At 40.7% G+C, this 22,131-nt stretch overlaps 1 protein-coding gene across 7 annotated transcripts in view; it reads left to right on the forward strand.

Annotated features, from left to right (window-relative positions):
- The first annotated feature begins 593 nt into the window (after window positions 1-593).
- The window catches only part of sv (paired box protein shaven), a 110,389-nt gene continuing 88,851 nt past the window's right edge, over window positions 594-22,131 (forward strand). For 6 of the 7 annotated variants that reach the window (XM_018510477.1, XM_018510478.1, XM_018510479.1 and 3 more), the window contains exons 1-2: window positions 594-883; window positions 5,322-5,351. In XM_018510477.1, coding sequence (XP_018365979.1) covers window positions 682-883; window positions 5,322-5,351 — 232 coding nt within the window. In that variant the 5' untranslated portion in view covers window positions 594-681. The remainder of the gene's footprint in view (window positions 884-5,321; window positions 5,352-22,131) is intronic. The other variant, XM_018510480.1, reaches the window with a different exon arrangement.

Here is a 22,131-nt window from a genome sequence, read left to right on the forward strand (position 1 = left end):
ATTTGACGATAATTTATAATATATTAACGAGTTACAAAATGTTGCATAAGAGAGATTTATTGTTCAGTGTAGAAGCGTCGACTGTGTGAGCTTGAGTTCTCATTGCTCCCCACTCAGCTTTCTAACTTTGTGAGTATGTAACTTACCTCACAACAGTAAACGGTTCAATTTTTACTCCACTCAGCTTTCTAACTTTGTGAGTAATGTAACTTACCTCACAACAGTAAACGGTTCAATTTTTGAGAGAAAAAACATTGGAGATATCATTTTGTCATGCAATACTCCAATCGTTGCGCTAGGGGGAAAGATTGCTGATGAAGACTCAAACCATGAGTGGAAACGTTCGAAGTTAAGGTTTATATTTTTAGTATTAAGAAAAATTGCGCTAATTGATAACCAGCGTTGACTCCTAATGCCTGTAATACATATTTTATGATTTTATTAATTGTTTTAATTAAAGAGAGGAGGTCTATAAAAACTTATTAGTTTTTTTTGTTAATTTGTAATTTATCATCATTTTATAGAGAAAATCGATTACTTTTTTCAGGTTATTAATCGAATTTTTATTTCTTTTCAGAAGACGACGAGGAGTTGAACGGACGCCTCGTCCAACTCGGCGAGGTGTTGTCCGAGATAGAGGAGGGTGGCGGGAGGAGAGGGTTGGAAGAAGGGTGGCGTGCTATGATCAGCATGGAGCTTCCGGCACACGCGACGCAACATGGTGCTCTACACCTGGGGGTCGGAGTCGGGGTCAATCCGGGTGACCCAGCCGGAAGTGCCTTAGCCGCCATTCACCCGCATCCCCAGGACCCTCTAGCTCTTCACCATCATAATCACGGTGCTGCGACACCCGGAGGTATGCATGAGGACTCCAAGAAAAAACGTATGTTTCTTCTTACGAATCCATTTTGTTTATTACATAAAATTCTAAGATGATATTATCACAAGAAGTTGGAAATCATAACAGACAATTCTTTTTCATCTTAAAAAGATATTCTTTTTGCAATAAATAATAAAGTAATATGATCAGTTCTTGTGATAATTAACATTTATTAATAGTTATAACTTTTTATAATCGAACGTAATGATTAACGTAAATGTTGCTGCAACCGTTATTCTTTTCGTATTATCAACCAATAATACCAGATAAATTCTTGACTAGCTCGATATACGCGATATACTATAACCAATAATTAGCCTGGCTTTCGATATCGCGCTCAATGATTACCCTGACATCAAGAACAAGACAACGTACGCGTCAATCGACGTTCAACGAGCGAATGGTGTGGCTTAAACGCGAGCACGGTGCACAGCCGATAGGAATGTCGTATAGTCGCAAAAAAGTGCAGGCACGTGCCTCGCGAAATACCGGCGATAAATCTTCGTCCGCGCGCGGCGACGCTTCTATTACTGGCGACTTATGCGCACGCGATGACGATGCATCACGTTCGCCGAGTCAAGTTGGAATTCCGGAATCCGTCGAATGCGCTTTCCGGCTCTCTCGCAATCGCGCGAAATTCTCGACGTCACGCGCATGTTCCTTACGATGAGAGATCTGACCAATCAAATGGATTTCTAAAACACCAAGTTCACTGGACACTTTAAATTGTGATGATAATTTCATCTAGATCGATCGTATCAATAATCTCGTAATTATATTTATCATTCGAAATAGGCGGCGTATTTATTTTGACGTCTCTTAGGAGAGAAATCCGTAAATTACTCATCGCAAATTCTATACGTGATCATTAATTATACATCGAAATTAGGCCGACGAGAACAAATCATTTCAAAGAAATAATATTCTATTTTCAGTCAAAAAAAAGCAGATATATAAACTGCGCGCCAATATAGTTAGTCGGATCTGAAACGCAATCGCAAGCTAAATTAATATTTCAAATTAGATTGATCGTTCATTCAAGTGATGCTAATAAGCATCTTAAACACCTGTAAATAATTTATAATTTATATTTGCGGAAAATATTGCCTCAGCCAGCAGTTTGTAAAACTGAAAAAAATACATTTGCAAAAATTTGCATTTAATATTATTAAGCACTAAAATCTGTTTTGATAAAAAAATATAATTATTTCTAGATCCCAGATTGGGATCTAGCTTCTGGCTGAGGTAATATTTTTTGCAATAAGTTTTTAAAATTTAATTTAGGGGAGATTATTAGCGTTTCAGACTAATTATATTGAAAATCCGAAAGTTATAAATCCGGCGCGCAATCATATCTGAAATAAATTGATTTAATAAAGAATATATTATTCGAAACATCTAACTTTGATTTCTCTATCGTATTTGATATAGAATTGTTTCTATTAAATCTTTTAATTTCTAATTATTTCTATTAAATCTATTAATTTCTAAACAATCATTAATATTCTCGAAGTTGCGAATTGCGCATTAAACACTCAAAAGTCCATATTCCCGCTTCCGTTGGCTTCCTACCGTTTATCATCATTATTTCGCTATAAACCGCAAGTTTATTAAATCCCGTATCGACGGCGATACATCCGGTGGAGTGATGTTACGTACCAAAGGACACTGCGAACGATGATTTCTCCATCAAAGACCGCCGGAACGAGACTCTCGCGTGAAAGAGCTCCTTGTTCCGTACGGAACAATCGAGTTAACTGAACTTGCTCGGTGCATCGCGCAGAGATCTTTCCAGATACACAGGTACATACGCGCCTGACACAGACACGGCAAGGATTATTTTAGAAGCGATAGTTTCTTCTTTGGTCGGCGATCGCGTCACATAGATATATTTTTGAACGCATACAAACTTATGATCCTGATGTATCCATGCGTGCATGACACTCGTGCACGCATGGATACGTCAGGATCATCTTCGAAGCGGTAGTGTCTTCCAGCCAACGGTTGGTTGCGTTGATGTAGAAGCTCGTTGTCTTCCTTCGTTCTTCTCGTCTTCATAAATGAATATGTGCGTGGTGGTAGGAGAGTGGCGCTGGTTAAGGAAGATGAAAGGCAGCCGCCGTGGCAGCAGCCAGTGACGCGGCATGAGCCACGAGACCAGGAGAGGAAGAAAGGGAAGAAGAGAAAGAGAGAGTCAACAGGGATCGTTAAATCTAATGATATCAACGTATTTGACAAAGAGAGTTCCGCGGATCAATTTTAGGGCCACACGCGTATCCAACGTCTCTCTCTCTCTCTCTCTCTCTCATACATACATCATTATTTCATATTAATGATCAGCTATTGCGAACAATATTAAGTTCCTGCATATAACTCTCGTGCTTGTATAGTATCTACTTCTGATTCTCGTTGCTTGCAGAACAAATTTACTTTTAATTGCACCTTTGAAATTATGCGTCACTAAAGCAATCGCTAAGCAATGCATAACGGATTTCGATTATCTCTAATGGTGCGTAACCACGCAATGGAATTAATTTGTAATTAATGGCCACCTGCGTGCGTGTCGTGTATAGAACACGCAATGCGAACCGTAGTGAATTATATGGTTTATTGACCTTACGACGTAATAATTATTTCGTACACCTCTCATCGCGAGAGATCGAATCGCCCGTCCGGTCCGTTTTGTTTCGATTTCGCAGTCGTGACTAATTGCTGCTCCATTTATACCCGGATTGTCCGTTATTCGATAATCGAAAAGCCTCAGATTTAACGTCGGCTATGTAACGATACCGCGGAGAGCGTAATGAGATGGTTTTTTTTTCAGAACTGCCGCGCGAAAAGAAAGTGATTATCTAAAAGTAAAACGGCGCGAAAGGTTTCGACCGCTTGAATTTAGCGAACATTTCATTTTCTCTGAATTGCCTCGTAAAAAAGTCTACCAAAACTTACGCCTTTCTCCGATATATTAGACGTCAATCTGGACACATTGCGTAAGACGTGCGGGTCGCTCGGTATGTTCGACTGCTTGGTGCGCCAAGCGACTTATTTAGCAATTCGTATATTAATATACGAATATTAAAATACGATACTGTAATATTCAAGAACGCAATGTTACAAGAAATGACATGACTGTAAATTACTATACTTACGTTCCTCACGGAATATATTTGTAATTATTTGCATATGCAGCTTCATCGCAAACAGCATCAATTATTATTGTGCATCTCGTACTGTAGATAAAATATAAACAAATGCGTAACAGCAAACTATTTGATGTATTAAAAAAAAAAAAGTATTATACACTAAAAAAAATACTAAATTTTAATAAATATTTATTTGAATAACGCCAAGTAAATATTTAAATGTAAACATATATTTATTCGATACAAGAATCATTAATTTGATTATCATTTTTTATTGAGTAAATACTTATTTGTATGTGTAAGTAAATGTTACTATTCAAAGAAATATGTACTAAGATTTAGTTTAGTAATTTTTTTTCAGTATAGTTTAAACTGTTTGAAGTCATGTATCTTGAAGGGGGATTAAACGTGCGAGCCATTATCGAACGAGTAACACATACCATGCTTTAATCTCCTCGCAAAAGTTATTCTTTCCGCTGGATGGACGCACGGATCGCTTATGGGGATTCCCATCGCGCCGGACTCGCGCAACACCAGAATGACTGGCAGCATCTAATATATTTCGCACCGTGTGCGAAACGCGTTTTACTGTATGCACACGTATACGTTGTTGTCCGTTGCCTATATAGAAGAACATTCGGGGTGAGATAGCAGTGGTTATTTATGGGGTTAAATAAAGGAACACTGCGCGATCGCGCGATACCAGGTCCGTAGTACAAATAGGTTGTGCCGTGCAGGTTGCTATCGCTGGCGCGTTGCGAATCGTCATGATCCGCAGCAACGTGTGATGTTGAATCTTCGCGAGGTGCATTCGTCTGCTTCCTCGTGATATCCTATCGGGGAAGTTGCTGGATGTACTGCAAGGCTTCCGTTTTTGATAGATTTATATTCTTAGATGTGTCGGAAATGAAAAAATTCTTGCAACATTACGCAATGTTATTTATATATACATATATATATATATATTGACGGTATGCATCGTACATTATATTTTCAAATAGAGTCCAGGAATGTTATTAGTGTCTCCTTACTTTGTATTAGAATATACTTTATTACTTTTGCTCTCTAGAAGTACCGCTTCGTCGAGAATACTAATTGCAATTCAGAGAACGACACGTGATTACAAGTTGTAACGTTTCAATTAACACGCGATCAAACACTTCAAGTACAAACAAATAAATGCCGTTTTTTTTTTGCGTTGTTTCTTTAAATGTACACGTATGATTTGATGCTAATCTCGATTATGCGTCTCTCCAGATTTCAATTTTATCTTAATTCTCTTTTTCTGTTTCAAACAGATGATGGCGGCCACGGAATGAACCAGGATGGTGAGTGAGCTTTTGTTTTTCATACAGTTACAATCTTGCACGACGGGCGATCCAGTTTTATGACGTGCGGAGATGTTTCCCTTGACACAGTACTGGGATTAGGCCGTCGCGCGCGGGAACGATCGCAGAAAAGTCACGCGCGCGGAAAATACGCGAGCGAGCATTGCGCAGCGTTCGGATAAGCGTTTATCACGAACCGTTAGCGATACGCACTGCATTCCCGTTATAATCGACGATGGTAATTAAATGCGGTGGAAGCGAGAAAGTTATCTGAAATGTCGGTTGCGCCGCTTATCAGCATCGAGATCGATCGAGAGATCACCAATTATCTCGACACACGTTCTTATACCCGCTGCCTCCATGTTCCGAAGCCACGACGTGGAATCATTCGAGTGATTTAATCGTTGATAAGTTGATAAGCGTCGCGCCCCTACGAACTTATTAATCGAGCGAGGTGCTACACGAGCCACCGAGTTTTATTGCCCTAAATCCATAAGGCGATAAACGATCTAAAGTGCACATCTTCGATATTAACGTACAAATGTTAATTGGATAGGCGATAACACCGCAGAAGATTGCAATTTTGTAATTTAATCAGCCTTCTCATTTATTGAATTAAATTCGTATCAGCCTTTAATTCACTTAACTATCAGCTAAGACTCGTGTCGCGTTGATGATGAAAGAAGCTTGCATTTTAATTCTTAAACATTATTATTATTTTTTTTAAGAGCGATCCCGCGCGTGTCAAGGATGTCTCGATCGTTTTCTACTTTGTGACTCTTTGCACGCGCGGATCCAGACGGTTAGAGCCGAGGGATACCTCCTTCTCGACGAAGTGGCGAGGAGGATCCCCAGCATCGCCGCGCGATGTTCACGTATAATTTATGCCGATGACTTACACGCCTCGCCGCGGTAGGTGGGAGACGGTGCTGGATGGTAATCACGAGTTTAAAGGGTAAACGATCGCAAGGTGTTGGGGGCTCGGCGTGGGGCCCCGTGGGCCCTGCCAGCACGCTCAATATTCAACAGGTATTTACATTCGCAAATTGTTTACGTCAGCCCACGATGAAATCTGTCAGGATTTCGTTTCGTCGGCAGCTCGACGGAGTTCTCCGCTGTTTCCCTTTCTCTCGTCTTTTCGTCTTTTCTTCTCATTTTTTTTTTCTCTGGTTCCATCTCCTCTTTCTTCCTACGAAGTGTTTCATCTCTGTTCTCACCTTCCTCCCACATAGTCCGACGAGAGGCACGCACAACGTGAAGAAGATTGCCCTCTTCTCTCGCATCCGTCCTTCCCCCGAAGCAGGGCGTAATTACATCTGGGTATTAATCAAACGCACGTCGGGAACGAGCACAGCGAGATCTTGATTTTCGGTCTGCGCCGCCGCGTCTATTCGTAATCACTAATTTAGTAAGCGTATTCATTTAGCAGCGCTTAATCAGGAATTCATTATACGAGACATAGCAATAACCGCCGTTTTTACCGCAAAATTCACTCACTTTTTAATCATGTTCGCGCAAAAAGAATTAAAAATGTTTTTTTACAAAGTAAATGATCTTAAACTAATTAAATTTCAAATTAATTTAAATTTTAAATTATTTAACAATTTTTAATATTTATCGGAGTATTTTAAGTCATTTAATTAATGCATACTTACACTGAGGTAAATAAGCAATTCTGATGGAAAATGGACGAATTAGAATGATTTACTAGAATCCTAGTTGAGATAATTAGAATTCTGATATAATTATTCTGATAAAAATAAGAATTCCAGTAGATTTTACTAGAAATATTGCATCATCTGGAATTCCGGTTATTTCAATTAGAATTCTAATAAATTGGACGAGAGAGAGAGAGAGAGAGAGAGAGAGAGAGAGAGAGAGAGAGAGAGAGAGAGAGAGAAAATTCTAATTCGTCAATTTTCAACCAGAAATTTTTTTCATAACAATCAGCAACAGTCTGTGTCCGTACGGAGAAAAATGTACAGTATTATACACTAGAATTCTAGTAAACTTTATGGAATTATCAAGTTTATATAGAGATACGTGCCTACTTATGTAAAATTTTTTTTACATTTCTGGTAAATGAGATTGTCATATGATAATCATTCTTACTTTATTGACAACAATTTTTTCTTTAGCATTGACAAAATTTACTTTACTGCATAGTAAAATATAAAAGTTCTGAGAAAGTTGTTTGTGCTCGTCAATCTTGAAAATAATACGATTTACTTTACTGTAAGTATAATTTACTTTACTGAAAGTATAATTTATTTTACTATAAGATAATAGTCACTTAAAATGATGTACTATAATCATAACGTACTTTTATCTTAAATCTCCGGTATTTTTACTTTTTTAGGCAAATAAAATTTATTACAAATTCGGTAAAAACAGTCAGAATATTTTTACTAGTCTTGGAAGGTATCCATCTCTAAATTATTTTTCTCCGTGCACGAAGAACGCCTTTTTCAGAAAAACTATCATTATTCGTAAGAGATTGATCAACGAGACTTACGACTCCATATCTGCAGAACTATACTCGAGCATCAACGTACAATGCAGTATCTCCCACATGCGCTTACCTAGTGTATACCTTTCCGCGATTTTTCAGCTTGCTTGCAAGATCGAGGCTAAAGATAAGTAAGTCGTGCGCCGGTCAAACGTTCGTTCGATGGAAACACGCAAAACCAGTTTGCTTTCCTTAATGTCGGACGATTACGCGGACATTTAGAAAAAAAAATGCCGCAACCTGCAGCAAGCAATCGCGCGGCTGCTCGCTTTAATACCCGAATCGCACCGGTCGTTTTAGAGTCATACCAACAGTTCACAGGCAGCGATATAAAAGCTACGAACTCCATGCAGAATTTCAAATATTCCGACGATCGTGTGGTCGGCTCGTCGTGGGAGACCAAGTCGTGTTTTGATAACGCAAACGGAAAGCGTTGCTCTATGTGACCTCTCCCTTCAAAAAGCGCTCTCTAATCCCGCGCTCTATCGAGATCCGTAGTCCTCGGCAGCGGCAGTTTACGCTCCTCTTCTCGAGTCCTGGGAGAGACTCGGACGGCGGTGCACGTTAACGTTTATCGTCGGTTATTAATACGGCGCGGATTACGCGCCGTAAGTAACGTCGCACTCATACTCGTGTGTATATATCTGTGTATCTATACTCGTTTACGACGACCGGCCGATCCTAATTATAGCGTAATACAAGCACGATCGTATACCGCGGCTCGCCGCTTACGTAATCCCACGATAATGCGGCTCTCCGCGAGTGCACGCGTTCGCGAGTGCGCTTACGCGCGCAGCGTAAGGCCGCATACCTCGCCTACCGATGGAAGCATTCGCCCCTGTATGCCGGTGGAGACTCACCGTGATGCGGGCTGATGCGGCGTTATCTCGTTTGGGATAATGACATTGAGGCGCGCGGATTTTTGCCGAACGCGCGTAGAGCCGCGTTACGTTGACGGCGACACGATAGCATCCGGTTTGCGGTATCAACCGATCCATACCGAGATTACTTCAAATCACGATCCAACGCGGCGGCCACTTTGACCTATTCGCGTACGCGCAATTTTCTCGTTCGTGCTTAAGGCGTTTTATAAAAGAAAATGAGAAAAAGAAAGAGGAACGAACGAGACACGTGACGCTAAAAATGCATGTAATAGCGCGAAAATTACGTATTGCGAGATTTCCTCATTATTAAGATTAATACTCTTTCGCTCTGGATTATAATTTAAATACGTGACTACCCAGGTCTCGATATTAAAATGGAGCTGCGTTGAAATCCAGGCCCGCGTACAAATTTCAATCGTTTCGTTGTAATGTATGATTTTTTCTTACTTTGCAAAAAATAGAATTGAATACAGTTATCTTTGATCTGAAGATTAGCGAGACCCAATTAAGATTGTTTGTTACAATTTTATTTCGAAACTTATTAAAAATTAATAATGTTTCATCGTGTTGGAGTCGTAGAATTATAAAATAGGCTTTCTACATCTGAATTTAGAGCAGATCTAATAAAAACGTAGACTAGAACTAATTAATTACATACATATAGATAATATGTGAAATTTAAATGTGAAAATGTAGATCGCGCGTAGATCTGGCACGTATCGTGGTTGTTTTCAAATAATACACGACGATGAAGAATAGCTTAACGAGCTGACGTTTGTCGGCTGAAATCAAAGATTATCTAGTTGATTTGATTGCACGAATACTAGCGCAATCGCGACGTGCCTGCAGAGCGCTCTCCGCGTTCGCCGAGCCTCCTCGGAGAGATGCCACCGCTCTGAACGATTCAGGAAGCGAGGTCAGCACCCTGCCTCTTCCTTTTCTCCCCTTCTCGCTTGTCTCGATTAGCCGAGAGTATAGCGGCGCGATAACATCGACCCGCGCCGCGAGTAGTCGCGGCGATAACGCGCTATCGCGGCTCCCGCGGTGAATCACCGAATGCACTTTGAAAGGTCATAATATTCTAATGCATCTCTGTTATCGATTCCCCACCTGCCTCGTCCGGAAAACAGGCGGCATCGGCGATCCGAGCGCGCGTGATTAACGATGTAACGCGGATCGTAAATTGTACCAGGCGATATTTATTAATTGCGCACGGCAGCCATAAGGAATTTCGGAACGATGTATCGGTAGCTTCCTTGGAAATATTTTATCACGAGATGAGCGAGCCGAGAGATACGAGCAGATACGGATTTATATGTCGCGCGAGAGAATGTCGCTGTCATTTTTACGATTCTCGTTTGCTCTTTTATCGAAAGGATTCAAAGTGGAGTAGAAATATCTTTGAAGATTTCTCAATTGAATTGAGAATCATTACTCTTTAAAATCTTTCGAGTGGAATCTAATTCTAAAGAGTGAGCTAGTGTCGAAAAGGAGTGGCTTAATTATCAATGTTTGATAATTAAAAGTGAAATTTCACTCTTTAGAATTAGATTTCACTCCAAAGATTTTAGAGAGCACAAACATTTGCGGACTGTACGCGTCAATGAGTAAAGAAATTAATGCGGATTAAAATTTGCTCAGAATTCATTCGTACATTCTATTACTTATCTTTTAAAAACATCTATCGCATTCGCATGATACGTCAACATTTTACGACGTGGGATACTTATAGCTTGACGGTGAGAACATTCCTTGGCGATGCGACAAAGTAATACGGCTGGTTCGAACGAGCCTGCTAATCAACAAAACTGTTTCTACCGTCTGGTATCTGATGCACATGCCGCTCGAGAGAACCGTGTACGCGCTCTTGTATGTGTATGTGTGTTTTATTCGCCTTTCGCATAAGTAGTACGCGCAGTACCACGCCCGCGCACGCGAGAACTCGTTCAACAGAACGAGAAAGACGAAGAATGAGAGAGAGAGAGAGAGAGGGGGGGGGGGGGGGATCGCACTCGGGGAATGATTTGTATTGCTAAATAATCAGCGCCAGTTGTCTCGAGCAGTTGGTTTAATGACGACCGCGGGGAAAGCGAGCGGGGAGGGAAGAGGCGAGGCGAGTTACGTATAATACGCAATGCATACACAAACCATACATCCGTCCTAGCGAAGAAATCGAGAGAGGCTTTCCTGCCGATCGCGCGAACTTTAGTTGGCGATCGCATAATTCCCGACCAAGCTATCCGCACGTCTCGATATTTCAATATCGAGAATGTGCAAGTATCGAAGAATGTGTGTGCGTGTGTGTGTGTGTGTGTCGACAGGACGAACGTTGCGAAATTGGAATTTGTAGATACTACCAACGCCGATTATATGGAATATTAACATTTATATTTATATGTATATGTCTGTGCTGGTGTCGTTTGATGTAATATTTTATGCGTTATTTTTACGAGCAAGAGACAAGTTCCTTAATATCTGTGAAGTATCTCGATTGCAACAAATCATCGACGGATAATTTCTTCACGCGGAAAGTTAAGATCTAAATGGATCTGTGTGAGATTATGCGGAGGTGGCTTCACCTGAGATTCCGTTTCGCGACTTCCTCCTCTCCTCTGCGACCGTACTACGTTGGGACGTTGGAGATAGAATCGGTACAACTCCAGGTGTATATATCGTGTGTAGCCCGCCGCGTGTATATCGACGATGCACGTATCCTTGTACACAGACAAGGGTGTGGCTGCTCTGTGCAACGGTATCATCGTAAGCGCATGCCGGTCATCGAGACCGAATTCTCGTTGCGTTTTGATGATTGTAACCTTTCGCGACGCGTCTATTTGCGCGACATACTCGCAAAGGAGTGGCCCCAGATGGTAGAAATAGATACGTCAGCTATCATAAATTTTCAAGGAAAAAGAAATTACACGTAAGAGTAATTGTATTTTTTTAGGTTGATGTCTCGTATTTATGTTTCGTGCACGTTGCCAAGATACACTTTGTTGGATACTGTAATAGTTTTCCATCATAGCGCCAATATAAATCCGCAATTTGTTTCGAGAGGAAAAAGAGAATTGCAAAAAGTCACAGTTGCGAGCAATGAGTGCTTTTCACGCGGTGGTTTCATTTGTGCATGCTTTCCATAGTGATAATTATTTCCGCCGTGGTTCCGCATCATCTGTGGGATTGCTTACCGGCGGGATATTCATTTCTCGAGGTGTAAGACCTCACTTAATTCGAACCCCCACCCGGGTTCTTCCGAGTGAGTAGCCTTCGTTTAACCTATGTTATATAGCTCTGTGGTCACGTATCTGTGTGCCTATGAACGCGTGCACACGTAGCCACGACCGGTACCTGCTTCCCCGCCAATGCAAACGCCGGCTCGTAATGCTCGAGTACCGAGTAGTACGTAGATACTTGCGCAAACAGTCGGAGGAAGTGCAGTTGCGAGATCAACCGGCCGGTGAGCAAACCTGAATGTACGTTCGCTATTGAAAATGCGTGTTGTATTTTAACGGTTTCACGCCGCTTTTACTTACGCATCAAGTCCCATTATTCTTGCCATTTTAGGTTTCTTTTTCGGAGTACATTGCAGCCGAATTTCCTAAATGAACGAGTTACTCTCAATTTTTTTGTCAATTTGAACTTTAGATTTTATATAAAAGAAGAAACTAATTAATTAATTTATAAAAATTATGACGAGATGCTTTCATATAAATTGTATTAGCTTTATAAGAATATCGATCAACTATTGAGTGCGTAAAACCTCTTTCGAGACATAGTGACGTGGGAAATGAAAAGATATATGTACATTTGTTTTCTGCACAAAAAGAGAAAAGAAAAATGAATGCTCAAGAGAGGACATGGGCGGTATGCATACGTGCGTAAATGTTGACGAACTGTAGTGGGTGGAGGTTTGATCATGCGTAACAGGTTGTTCGGTAGTCGTGTTCATAGGTCTTTTACCGATTGCGTGTTGCGTGCCATTTTTAACGAGCGAGCAAAAAGTCTCGATGGAGAATTCCTCTCGCACCCGTCTGCCTAGCACTTCGATCATTATCGGGCGCAAGAAGATAAAACGATCGCTACGAGGACTCTACGAGGCGAGATGTCGGCGTCCCGTGTTCCTGGAGATACATTCGCTCACGGACGAGAGATTAATAATTATCGGGATGCTCGTGAATGCTAATGGTTTCTGCGGACTCTAGAAATAACTTGCCCAAGTTCAACATTTTCCTTATTCGACATTGTGAGTCCCTTAACTTCCTGGACTTTATGCGCGTTTAACCCTACATTATTTGCGCGATTTTTTTTTAATAATTACTCGCATGGGGTGTTTTTGACACTCTCAGTATTATGTTTTATTATTCTCAAGTTTTTTTTATTCTTTTTAATGATTTATTATTAAATATAAATGGATAATACTCGGTACATTCTTCAGATAAAGATAAATACAAATTTTGTTTAATTGTTAAACAATTAACGTCGAACTGGCTAAGATACTCGCCCCAGAAAGTTGAGAGGTTCCAGTTTCGAATCCTGACTGAGATAATATTTTTCGCAATAAAAGTTTTTTATTTGAAACAGGGGTGGATTATATATACACACGAATGTCACATTTGAGATAAATTAAATTCATGAACCAAAAATATTATATTATTTAAAATCTAACTTTGACCGATCCTAGACGCTCTCCACTATATTTATGTCAAACAATTAACTCTAAACATAATAAGGTATTAAACAATATTCATACATTTAGTAAATTTATATGATCGAGATGTTCTTAATACGCAAGTAATGAAGGGTTAATAAATAAATTTTGAAATAAATTAGAAATAGTATGTCGCGAGCCTCAGAAAGAAGATTACTGAATACTTTGATACTGAATAGATCGAGCGAATGATCTTTACATGGCGCGTCAAAGCGAAGATGTCTTTATTGTCCAAGGTTGGACGAACCGGAGAGCGCTATTATTCGCTCCCGATAATTACGCGAATGTCTACATCAAGTACATCGTTTACACGAACATACATAGTTCTCTCTTCTGCGAATCTCTCTGACCAGAGCCTGTTATTATTAATAAATTGAAGAACTACCAGTCGGCTAGCGCCAGTGACGGAAGTCGAACAGGTTCGTCTGATTACTAATCGCGTACTACTCAACGCTTACTCTCGCGTCCTTAAAGACAGACGGCCCATTAACGATTTAAAGAAGAAACGCGGTCAGTGACACAATTCTTAATCAATCGTTAATAAAAGGATTAGAAATCGACATCTGTGATTAATATAATATTATAATATTTACATCGTATACTATTAATATTTATGACATTTGAGAAAATTCGTCATGTTTCATCGAAGCGTGCATTTTTCATTGCTCATAATATAATGTATATACGTCACGTCGAGCGTCACTTTTTCATTGCTTTTTCATATAATTATCGTGCAATCTCTCTAACCAGTTTGATCGAGAGCAAGCACGCATTTGGCACACGCCGCAACATCTTCATGGCGGTCTCCCCGGAGGCAGCAGGCGGGTTCTCCGAGTCGTTCGTAGACGGCATTGCCGGTTCAGAGTCGACTGGTCAGCAGAGTAGTCTGTGGGGCGCCAGAGCATGACGCCATTAACGTAACGAGGCCACACGTTGCACCCTCGCGAGCACTAGACTATATCAGCCCCGAGTGCTTATGCCGCGAATGGATTCCTAGACCTAGACCTCCGTCAAGAGAGAGCCCGATACCTCGCAATTATATCCCAACCAAAGGATACATATCGTGCATACATATGGTACGGTTCGCCGGTTCGAGTGCATCGACGCCGATCAAGATCGGTCGCCGTAACTACCAATGGAGCGACGACTAAGTCGTTGCGTCTGTTTACACGTGGGAGCGCACGTGCGTGCACCACGTGAGCTCGTAGCCGCGGCACCTGGCGTTCTCGCCGTCGCTGTCGCCACCGCCGCACATGGTTTTCCGCTTGAACTGATTATGAACTGGTTTTTCATCATCCAACCGTTCTCGATCGCGCGGCCGCGAAGCCGCGAAGGTGCTCGGCCGTCGCGTTTATACCTCCGTCGGCGACGCCGATCGTTCCGTGCGCTCTCGTATTGTTGCGCCCGGTCGCCGAGAACGCGAGAACCTTTACAGAAATCTAATACCAGCCAATACTGAATAATAGTAATCGTAATTAATTGTTGTCTCTTTTTACTAATAAATTGGCTATAGCTGACTATACTATAGTATTAAATTGATTAGTATTAGATTTTGATAAGTTAATATCTCATCAAATTAATTAAAACGACATAGGCTAAGCATTCTGTTTGTAGCTTGAAGCAGAAAGATGACATTTTAACAGTCTATGGTTCTGTTGCGTCTCTCTCTCTCTATCTTCAGAGAAAGCAGGATATCATGGCGATCACCTAAACTGTCAATTTCCGGCTTCATCCTCCATCACTGAAAAACAAAATGGCAATGCTTGATCTACGTATATATATCATTGTTATAAGCGACATTTTTTCGACAATTGAGACTGTTAATAAATATCGTTAACAGAGCTACGGTGCAACGTAGATAAATCACAGCAGTATACTCATTGCGCATCGACATGATCACCGGAAGCGGGAAAATATCGTTAACAGAGCTACAGTGCAACGTAGATAAATCACAGCAGTATACTCATTGCGCATCGACATGATCACCGGAAGCGGGAACAAGCGGCTAGGCAGGGTCAGACGCAGGTCGGTTCGACGTGCTCGTAACAAATCAGCGACGGAATCAAAAGTACGTGGCTTGTCTCGCAGTCGAATTACGGTAAATTAGCGGGAGTAAAGAGTCAGCGCCGGCAAGAGCAGCAGGTACCTACATCGAAGAGAAGACGAGTCGTACAGGACGGATGGGCAGGGGCAAACATAAATTAAGATAGGGGACTGATTATGAGGCGAGGGCAGGCTATCATTACCCGAGCCATCGTGACCGGTCGACCCTGCAGCAGCCGCGGCTGCTGAACACAACGCGCTTGTTCGCTCGCTCTCGTGTATCTCTCTCTCTCTCTCTCTCTCCATGCCGGTACACGATGTTCGCGATCCGCCTGCCTCGTGCTCCGATAATGTCGGGGTGGGAAACTGCAAATTATTAATCTCCGTTCCTTGCATTACATAGTTCAACGAATATGAAACGAGTATTGTCAGAAAGATATGAAACCACCGTTTCGCGACCGTCGAGGCGCCGCGCCGCCATTAAACAAAATTTTTCTCCCGGGTCATTCTGAATGTGATAACGCTGATAGCGTAGAACGAAACCATATCGGCCATTGTACAGTTATTGATCATATTTGACGGTGTTACGAATTTTTAATTAGCACGATTTTGTATTTTTAAATGTTTTTTTTTTATTTCTTTATAAGTCATTTTAAAAGCACGGAGAAAAATGTAAAGTAATATGCGCTAGAATTCTAGTAAATTGTATAGAATTATCAGGTCCATACAAGGACATAGTGCCTACTTACGTAAAATTTACTTTTATTTTTCTGGTAAATGAGCGGTCGTCGTATAGCCATATTGTAAAGTACTTTTTACATTTTATAAACTAAATTTTATGCTATTGCAATTTGTTATTATTTCTTAATCTATAAATTACATCTAAATAGAATTTACTTTGTTAACGAATATTTTTTGTCTTAACGCGCTGACAAAATTTATTGCACTGAGAAAAAAAATTTGTTCAACAAACTAAACACATTTAGTTATTTGCAGATTTGGTTAATTTTACAAATTTTATCGAATTTAATCGTAATCTGCTTAACAAACTGTTCAGTATTAAACAGATTACGGTGAAATTTAATTAAAATTTGTTATGCAAACTGTGTAATGTAATAAATCTGCAAACAACTAAATGTGTTCAGTTCAGTGAACAAATTTTTTTTCTTTTTGTACGCGCAAAAAATACAAATATATAAAAGTCTTGAAAATAATATGATTTACTTTACTGCAAGATATCACTTGAATGGATTTACTACAATTGTAATGTATATACTTTTTACCTTATATTTCTGATATTTTTTACTTTCAGACAAGTAAAATTATGTGTCATAAATTCGGCAAAAAAGTGAGAATATTTTTATTAGATTTGTAAGACTGTCCATTTTTCTCCGTGAGGAAATAAATTTACGTCTGTAATATTATGGATCGGAAAACGACAAAAATACAAATGTAAAAAATGTTATATAAAAAGCACATGCGACCATTATTGAGTGGCAGGTGGTAATACACGCCTACGGGACGAGGTCGCGGCGAGGACGATCGGAAAGGACTCGGCCGAGTTTCTGCGCGATGCAATGTAATGCAATGCAATGTAATGCAATGCGATGCAATGCAACGGACAGGCGCGCGAACGCTAGCGCGACACGGAGAAAGTTCCACGTTAAGCACCAGGCTTTTCCTTAGCCGGGAGCCAATCACGATCTGCGGTGGACACCTCTAAGTCGTCTGTCCACCCGAGGCGATGGGGCGACGCGATAAAGACCGATACACATTGCCCACGCAGTTTCTACACTCACGTTTCTTTCTTTCTTTCTTCCTCGCCCGCAATCACAGTGCCTTCCATGACATACCGCAAAGTAGGTCGCTCTCCGTAATTTCCGGTGAAATCCAATTACGATATATATATTTCGCACCTGATTTGATTGCATCGATTCGAACATATGCATCTCCTGAACAGAATTCTGGAGCCCGGAAATGAGAGATTCTGACATCACCATTTTTTGCTCATTGCAGTGATGTGTTATAGATAAATATTACAGTCTTGCGATTATATTATTCGATTTATATCAGATATAATTTCTTTGAAATTATTTGAATGGCATATATTTCTCGGCACATATCATGAGAATCGTACAACTAGATTTCTTCCTTGCAGGGAGATATTTAATTTATATTTGCTAGATCAAAAAAAGTAGATATCTAAGTCTTGTATAAAAAAGCGTCCGTTTAACATTTTAGAGAAAATTCCGAGAATCATTACAGGGTCGAGGCTTGGCCGATAATGGCGACCGATATGTATTGTATGACTCGCTGTGCGTGTTCGCAGTTCACGGCAGCTGCAATCTTCGACAAAGTCGCGCGATATACATGTCGATATATCTCAAGTTCTCGCGTAGCGATCAGTTGCGCAATTCTCGACATGGTCCCAGTACGTCATCGCCTTACCAAGTTATTCTCTTAGTAATTCAGTTCTCTCGTGTATTTGTGGGCGCACTTGGTATGCGTAAAAATTCCTGGCAGATTGAAAATTTTAACGATCTAGTATTTCACCAACTTGAAATAAAATTTCTTTGCAAAAATATACAAAGATTCTGATTTTAAGTCATTAGTATCAACAAGTTTGGACTAGAATCTTAACAATTGGTGCATTACTTGAAAATATTTGTGCTTTCGCAATTATATATGTTGTAGCTGCCGAGAGCAGTTTACAATGCAGTTGTTTTAACGGTCGAGTTTTGCGGCCGATCGCGAACAATTAGAGATCGTATCTCGGCTTTTTTACCTTTCCCTTCCTTCACTGATTTTCTCTCTCTCTCTCTTTGTCTCTCTCTTGCTGTCTTCTACCGCCGTTGTGATTCTCTCTCTCTCTCTCTCTCTCTCTCTGTCTGTCTGTCTGTCTGTCTGTCTGTCTGTCTTTCTCACTGCTTCCGATGCAGAAACGAGTTCGCGATTCGAGCCGAAGAAACATTACGTGTGCCGTTGGCAGTACCGATAAAAAACAATTCGTGCCTTTTCCCCGTTTGTAATTCTTCCGCCTACAATCGACCGAGATACAGCAACTGCGTGAACATCCGAGAGCTTCGTTCATCGACAAACCGATGTTTATTTCCCAATCAATGTATGTATGAACATTCGTCGCATCTCTTGCTCGTAATCTATATGTGCTTGTAATAAGACGTTATCTATTATACTGCGTCTTTTTCCAATCGTGGATATCGCGTAAATTGTGGCAGAGAGGTATAAAGCGCGCGTTGCATCGCGAATTAGAAAAATTACGCTCGTAAATTACGTCCGTTGTGTAATCTCAGAGTTGGAATCGTGCGTACTAATATCGGTATATTCTCGGTTAATTAACTATTTTTACTGAATTAATGGTTTGATTCAGCGCCGGAATGAACAGAATGTTTGTATGCAAACCTCGACGTAACGGAATAGGTCATATTTGAAGCTGCCCATTCCGTTCCAACGACCAGATCATCGGGGCTGAGCACGGCATAGTAGCGCATAAAATTTTTATAGACCATCAACGGCAAGTTAATAACTATAATTGAGGATGTAACATGCATATAAATGTCGCTACTTATTTCTGGAGCAAAACTAGCCACCACCTCGTATAAATCTCCTTCGACACACGACTGATAGTTGCACGGAAAAACTGTAAATTCTTGCCGTAAACGTAATTAGCGATACACTCGAGCGTGAGACATTTCTGTATCTCTGTTTGCTAATCTTCGGAATGGCGTTGTTCGTGCCAATTTCAAACCACAGATATTAGACTTACAGGCCGTCGTAAAGATTCGTTAATGGTGCGACAATTTACGCCTTCGTAAACCGTTCCTGACATAGCAGGAAACGAGGATTCCTTTCGAGGTCCTGGCCACTTTGCTTGACAATCTTTCGTAATGGAGGCGGAACACTGGTACACCCAATTTCCGATAAGCATCGTCGGCCGCCGCGAGTCCCGTCGCTGGTTTATCGCTAATGTTGATCCGTTACTGCATGCGGTAACATTGATATATCGGTCGTTTCGTACGACGCAAGAATTCGCGTCTATTCCCCGGGCCTCAACGTTAAGAATTATCATAATCTCACTGTGCACCGGCGGATAATGCGGATGATTTCCTCACGAGAGCCCAGAAGCGGGATTGCGGCAACCGGACAGTTCCGTGTCCATATGCCCCCAAGCAGCACGCACCGACGTTTTAAGAAGTTTCCCGCTTGCAAATTGTGCTGATTGGCTTCGTAGCCAGATAGTTACCGAGCGTATCCGAGACCGCCGTGGTCGTTCGAGTCGATCGTGGTGTTCTCGCATGTATATTTGTGTCAATTATGTCATTTTCATCGGCGAAGAAATTCGCACATTTCATCTTTTAATATCTCGTCCAATTTATAATTCTTTTAAAAGAAATTGAAAAAATATATTTCTACCTTATTTTTTATCGATAAATAAATTAGAAACGTTCGAAACATTGATAGCTAATTTTTTTAATTTTACAAAGAGATGTGTGTACAAGAATAAAAAATGATGATTATATTTTAACGACGTAATGTATACGATAGAATTCACAATGACTGATGTTTGCACATTTTCAACAGATATGCGAGATTTCTAAATCGAATGTTAACTTAAATCACAGCTTTAGGAGTGTTACATTGTTGTACAGTGTACATTATAAGTGACATTCGTTGGCAGAGGCGTTTGCCAGAAGGATCTTACGGTAAGACCCCAACCACACTACGAATGCACTCGTTATAAAAACAATGAGAAGTGAGAGGGAAGAAGGAAACAAGGAAAGAGAGAAATAGAAACAGGCAGCTCTATTTGCATAACCGCCTTGACTCACAAAAGTCTATGATAAGTTGACCCGATAAAGACGACTACTTGTAATCCTCGGCTTCCGCGCTCGCGGGACACTGTATATATCAGAATATTGCGAGCTCACGGCTGTTTTTGAACGGTATTACGTTGCACTGTTTCGCGCGCGCGCGCGCGCGATTAGCGTCGGTACATCGCATGCGGGGATTCTGCAAATTTGCCTCTCAGTTTCAATCCAATTATGAATTGCGTATTAACGTTGTTTTACGATAATTAAAGGTGACTCAATGCGTGCAGAAAATGCAGAAACGACACGGTCGACCGATCAATTAATCTTTGCGATACAAACGTTCTAAAAAACGCACCAATGTGGATTTAATATCATGCCGGTGTCTGTATAACTTTTTGCATTGGTGTTAATATAAACACTAACATGGTGTCGATTTAACCCCTGGTGTGTTTATATCAACATCATAGTGTGGATTTAAAATCCATGGTGCTAACATCAACACAGAATTATATAAATGATGTTAAGTCCACACCGATATTTTTTTAGAATAAAAGTATTAATTAATTATGATTATTTTTATTTTAACTTATAAAAAGAAATATTAAATTTCTTTTTTTGGCAAAAATCGAAGTTATGTAAGTATGTCTCTTGTTTTATTATCACTCGGATGCATCGCGAAAATACGGATTACGATATTTCGCGGTGAATAGATCCGCTTATCGCGAACAATAGCGGTAGTGTCTTACCCGATACAGGTAATAGGTGGACTTAGGTGGCAAATAGTATGCATGTGTAACTGAGAATGCGTCCGCTTAGCAGATATATCCGCGTGTAAACCCGCGTTTGAATATATACCGGGTGAACGAATATCGCTAATATGTAAATTAAAATTTTTTTTGGTATGAAAAGTCGAATATTTTTAAATAGAGAAAGAGAGAAAGAAAGAGGAATCTTTCCTCGTACGAATGAAAAGCATAATATCTTCGAAGTATAAGTTTATTATATTTTATGGCGGAGTTGTCGCTATAAACGTGCTGTAATCGCGACTCGAACGTGCCCAGAATTTTATCGAGACACATTTGGAGTGTACCATCGCCATAAATTTCGAACGAGTGATTCTTTTGCTCTCTAGACAGCGAATAAAAATGGAGATTCTGTTGAGTAAAGGCGAACACCTGGTGTACGAATGGAACGTGGGGAGTACGGGGGCGCGTGCTCACGCGTGTGCAGGTGACAATCTCGTTTGTGTTCACATGATAAACGGTTCCCCGGTGGTGTTATAGACGTTTGACGTGCCGCGCGCTGACCGTTCACCGAGGACTGTCAACCACATTGATTTGCAGCACATTCCAAAGATTCACACGTTCTCAAATCTTCTACTTCTCTACCGCTCTACATATGCTCTCTTGTAAAAGCAATAATATGAAAAAAAAATAGTCTTCTAATTTCTATACATTATATTAAGACGATACGGTGGAGAACGTATCGATTAATTGTAAAAAAAGGTATAAAAGGCAGCAGTGATTTCCGGGCTTTGCGCTCATCGCGAGTGACAATCTATTTCCTCCTTCGTGCGTTCGCACGATAAACCACTCTCGATAGAATTACCCGACGTTTCATGCGGCTTACGAGCGTTCTCTCTCTCCGCAAGGCCTACCATTTGCGTTGTACACGCATACCGGAGGCCTCGTTCACCCGGCTTAGTAACGCCGTCGTCCCTTTTCATATCCGCGTTAACCTCCGCGCCGTTCGGTTAATTGATCCGGAATACCATTCGAGCCTCTTAGGCTTTTTCTCGTCCTGCCCC

This window comes from Trachymyrmex cornetzi, unplaced genomic scaffold, assembly GCF_001594075.2.
Source record: "Trachymyrmex cornetzi isolate Tcor2-1 unplaced genomic scaffold, Tcor1.1 scaffold335, whole genome shotgun sequence".
NCBI classification, from domain to species: domain Eukaryota; kingdom Metazoa; phylum Arthropoda; class Insecta; order Hymenoptera; family Formicidae; genus Trachymyrmex; species Trachymyrmex cornetzi.